The sequence below is a fragment of the Priapulus caudatus genome, unplaced genomic scaffold, assembly GCF_000485595.1.
Source record: "Priapulus caudatus unplaced genomic scaffold, Priapulus_caudatus-5.0.1 Scaffold1443, whole genome shotgun sequence".
NCBI classification, from domain to species: domain Eukaryota; kingdom Metazoa; phylum Priapulida; class Priapulimorpha; order Priapulimorphida; family Priapulidae; genus Priapulus; species Priapulus caudatus.
Window position 1 is genome coordinate 13,251 of NW_014578504.1, and position 4,937 is coordinate 18,187.

Sequence of the window (4,937 nt, forward strand, 5' to 3'; positions counted from 1 at the left end):
GCGCCAACCGCTGCCAGTAGACGATCGATAAATCGTGCACCTGTGTATTGCCCGTGGTAGAAACACGAATATTTAAATGCTTGCACGCTCGGACTCGGCCCGCCGCGCAGATTTAAAGCGCCGGAAACGAGTTCAAACGACGCTTGCGCAAGAATGGCCAGTGATCTGTACGGTGTGTAGCTTGCTAAGTGCCAGTAAATTAGAAAAATTTTAGTAGAATTCATACGATGACACAAAGTTTTTCATAACAATGGCCTTGGTGCCCTTCTCAAATTCTGAGAATTGCCTGATGCCTTTTAAAATTGCCTCGTGCCCATCCATTTTAGAGAAATTCAGGGCAATTTCTCACATGCCCCCAAAAAATTGCCTTGCCCTTCTCATCGCTTAATTCGAGGCCTGGGTACATAATATTAATAGGGAAGGAGTGTGACTTCAATAAACAAGGGAATTTGTCATTTACTAGCCTTAGAATACTAAGATTTACTACGCGTAACTCAACCAATTGAGCTCAAATCTTACACACTACATGCCAGCTACATTCGCCTACGCATCGTGCAAAAAACGTTTCTTCGTATACACCCGCAATCCGGAGATACAGACTAAAACGAATGACACAATTTTCCATTATGTTGCCAGCAAACTGAATGTGTGAAACCGCCTAACTCGAAAAAAGGCGAGCTGTAAATAGGTAAAGATTAGCCTCAGCGAGCCAACACCGCATCGCCGAGGGCGCATGAGTCGTTAGTAGCTGCTTTTGTTTCGAGTAAGGGATTTACACCATGCAGTTTTGCTTGGGAACAAATGGAGAAATCGTGTTGTACTTTTAGTGTATCTCCGGATTGCCGGGTGTGTGTCATACGAGGAAACGTATTCGCACGATGTTAGGCGAATGTTCCTGTGCACGATTTGAGCTCAAGTTGGTTGAGTTACGCGTAGTAAATCGTTAGTATTCTAAGGCTAGTCAATGACGAATTTCCCTTGTTTATTGAAGTCACACTCCTTCCCTATTATCTACTTCTGATAACATGCGTCTAAACATAGGAATTGCTCCGACCTGTGATTGGAGGATAAAAATAGAATTTGTGACGTTTCGCTTCACCGGTCATAGCCGCGCGTGTACTATTACTGTATTAGCTTATGAGCGATACCACACGTGCATATTTGCTAATTAATTAGACTAATCGACGTAAATCGTGCTTCAATAGACTTAAAATTCACCGCGATTAAGGCTAAGACGTGTCTATAATAGCTCTAGAATTTATAGAAATGTAACTCAAATCGTTCACGCCATATGATAGTTAGTACACGTTCCTACCGGCCATAGCCGCGCGTATATTAGCCTATGAGCGATACCGCGTGTGCGTATTTGCTAATTAATTAGACTAATCACACTTCAATAGACTGAAAATTATCAGAGATTAAGGCTAAGACGTGTCTATAATAGCTAGAATTTATAGAATTGTAACTCAAATCGTTCGCGCCATATGATAGTTAGTACACTTTTCTACCAGTCATAGCATAATATTTTTTAGCATATGCGGCAGGGTATGCGAAATGAAAACGAAACGTCACGAATTCTATTTTTATCCTCCAATCACAGTCGCAGCAATTCTCTGTTTAGACGCCATGTCTTACATAGTCACATCATAGTGTATCTGACACGATCACGAAACCCGTTGTCCACACTGGTTTACGCGCTGTCATTTGTTTTAACCCACCGTCCTACAACTCACCGTAACACTGTTAATATGCTAGTAGTAGTACTAGTAGTATATTTGCTAGACTACGGTGGCCCATATGAACAAAACACAAGCACGCATGTACGCAAACACAAGTACGCAAGCAAACAGCAAGTTGGCAAGCGGAATTGTTGTGGTGGGGGGGGGTGCAACATGAAATCTTGATTGTGGGGGGAGGTGGTGGAGGGCACTAGTGCTGCCACCTATTTCCATTTAGGAAACTTGTATTTGCTTCGATAATTAGTTGCTTTGCCAACTTGTTTACTTGCGTACTTGCGAACATGCACGTTGAGTTCAAATGAAGTTGCAGTTGGCGTTCGTAAATGTGTTTGTCTTGAAACTTATTTGCTTCGTCTCAAACTTTATATGTTTGCCAACCGCGTACTTGTGTTTTGTTCATATGGGCCACCGTACTAGACATCTATTTTGATGTCCTGTTCGATATAAACAAACAGTTCATTTGAAACACTCGCAACTTTTATGTAGCTCATATAGGCGAGAAATTTCTGGTACGCATATATTAATAGCAGTTTTTATCGCCTAAAACGAGTGTGTTATTAGCTAGTTCAATGGTAAATTTTCAGAATGTACATAGTTCTACGAGCCGTAACCTTTTACGCGAAAAATATGAATGTGTAATTTTTCATAAAAATTCACGTCACGGAAAAAATCTGACGCTGTCGTTTCACGCCGTGCCCACAGGGTGGCGCCGTCGATGCGCCCGTCGTCGACACGGCCGAACAAGTGTACATCTCGTCGCTCGCGCTGCTCAAGATGCTTAAGCACGGCCGCGCCGGCGTGCCGATGGAGGTGATGGGACTGATGCTGGGAGAGTTTGTCGACGACTACACGGTGCGTCACCGCGGGTCGTTAACGTTAATTAATTGATTGATTAGGTACAATGTAACCCAACTCAGTAGTGGTACAATGTAACCCAACTGAGTAGTGGTACAATGTAACCCAACTCAGTAGTGGTACGGTTTTATTGGGACCCATGTTCTCTATCCTTGAACCCTCCCTAACCCTAACACTAACCCTAATCCTAACCCTAACCATATCAAATAGTGACCAGGGTACGTTCCGGTATACCCAGGGTACGTTCCGGTATACCCAGGGTACGTTCCGGCAGTACCCTGTGGGACATAGACCCTATGACTATGAGTATGAGCCTCACTTTCAGATATGTCATATGATCCGCACAGCCTAAAACAACAGACTGAAACAGTGGCAGTGCATTGCCGGACCTCCGCGCAACGGGTTGAAGCACCATAACACAAACAACTCAATCTTTTATATAACTTACAGCGGTGACTCTCGTCTGGAACAATGAATCGGCGACTTATCTCCACAAATCGAACAATGAATGGACGATGAATCGGCGGTTAGTCTGCAAGTTCAACTGGAACGGGATGCAGAGAGATAAGACAGCGGCAGTGCACTTGACTTGGGACGTCTCCCTCCGCTACTGTATTATACAGATGTGACCTGAACGGATGAGGGATGGGTGGTTTTAATAAAAACGTCCGCTGTTGGAAAGTGTCATATTTCCCACTCTAAACTCACACGTTTCGTCCCAGTTCAGATTACCATCGTATGACAGCCCGTCAAAGCTGGTTCAAAACGCAAACATGAGAAATGGCGGGAGTTCCGTGGACTGATAAATCGTATACCTAATACTCATGAAACGTTAGTATGGACTACAGACGCCTTAATATTATCATATATAGTATAATATACTATCATATATATCACACATCTGTGGCAGAGATTGACAACTAATATAGGTAACAATCATTCGGGAATAATAATAATGTACTGACATCGTTATTCTGCATTTATATCGGATCTGTCAGTTCGTTCAATTTCGCCTGCGTGAAAACGTCAAGAACAGCAACGAACCAGGGTGACGATTTTTTATTTTTTCGATTTTTTCGATTTTTCGATTTTTTATTTAACTGCAATCAGAATCTCTCTCTTTATAACCCCTATGTACTGAGTTTCCACTTTTCACAAGTCACAATAAAGTAGGTACTAAGGTATTAAGTCAGAACATTAATTAGGCCTATAGATAATAGTATAGCCAACTACATGTACATCACAGAATGTGAGCAAATGATATACGTTGTTGAGTGTTGTTCTGAGCACAGCATCACAGCAGAGAGGATGCGATGTAACCATCAAAGCCATTATCAATGTCACGTGACTAGCATTACGACAAGCGAACAGTGGTTGCCGGTTTGTTGGTGACTTGCGGTTTTGTGTGTTATTTCATTAGAAAACGTGTTGCACGTGTATCTGTACAGTTTTCTAACGTAAATCAGCGATGGTTGACAGACTTTTGCGTTTAGGTGGTGCTATGCCTGGTGTAGGACAGGTAAGACGTTGTGGCTTTATGATTTTGTTACTAGTACTACAATCTACGAACGAGTCATTGCTCAGTCTCGTAGTCGTAGGCCTAGGCGATAGTATTACTATTGTGTGTGTGTGTGTGATGTGTTTGTGTGTGGTGTGTGCTGTGCGTGTGTGCGCCGCATGTGTAGTGTGTGTCGTGTGTGTGGTGTGTTTGTGTGTGTGATTGTGATGTGTGTGATGTGATTGTGTGTGCGTGCGTGCGTGCCGCTGCTGCCGCGCGTGTGTGTTGTGGTGTGTGTGTGTGTGTGTGTAGTGGATGTGGAGGTGTGCACCTGATGTGTGGTGGTCTGTGTATGTGTGGTGTGGTGCGTGTCTCTCTCCCTCTCGCTTCCCCTCTTCTCCGGCCCTCGTGCCTCCCTCTCGCTCACTGCGTAAGGGTCTCTCTGATCATTTTATCTCTAAATCTCCTGTCTCTCGCGATCCTCGCTGCCTCCCTTTTTCCTCTTCACGCATACGTCTCTCTTTCTCTTCTCTTCTCTCTTTCTCTCTCTCTAGCCCTATCTCTTTCTTTCTCTCGCCCATCTCTCCTCTCTCTCTCTTCGCTTCTCTCTTCATATCTCATCTTTCTCTCTCTCTCTCTAGCTATCTGCTCTCGCTCTCTCTAGCATCTCTATCTATCTAGCTCCATATTCTATCTACTATCTCTCTATCTCTTTTTTAGCTATCTCTCATTCTCTCTATCTATCTCTCTCTCTCTCTATCTCTCTCTTTCAGCTAATCTCTATTTCGCTTTATCTATCTCTCTCTCTCTCTCTATCGCCTCTCTTTCTCCCGCTAGTTAAGCTC

The 4,937-nt window shown here is 43.5% G+C and overlaps 1 protein-coding gene and 1 long non-coding RNA gene across 2 annotated transcripts in view; one reads left to right on the forward strand and one right to left on the reverse strand.

The window, feature by feature from the left end:
* The window catches only part of LOC106816652, a 10,087-nt gene extending 6,446 nt beyond the window's left edge, over positions 1-3,641 (reverse strand). Inside the window, exons 1-2 of the long non-coding RNA XR_001394918.1 lie at positions 3,560-3,641; positions 3,043-3,224 (exon numbers count right to left, since the gene is read on the reverse strand). This is a non-coding gene — a long non-coding RNA (uncharacterized LOC106816652). The remainder of the gene's footprint in view (positions 1-3,042; positions 3,225-3,559) is intronic.
* The window catches only part of LOC106816651 (26S proteasome non-ATPase regulatory subunit 14), a gene marked incomplete at its 5' end in the record, with an annotated part of 7,921 nt that continues 5,425 nt past the window's right edge, over positions 2,442-4,937 (forward strand). Inside the window, 1 exon segment of the mRNA XM_014821276.1 lies at positions 2,442-2,591. Coding sequence (XP_014676762.1) covers positions 2,442-2,591 — 150 coding nt within the window.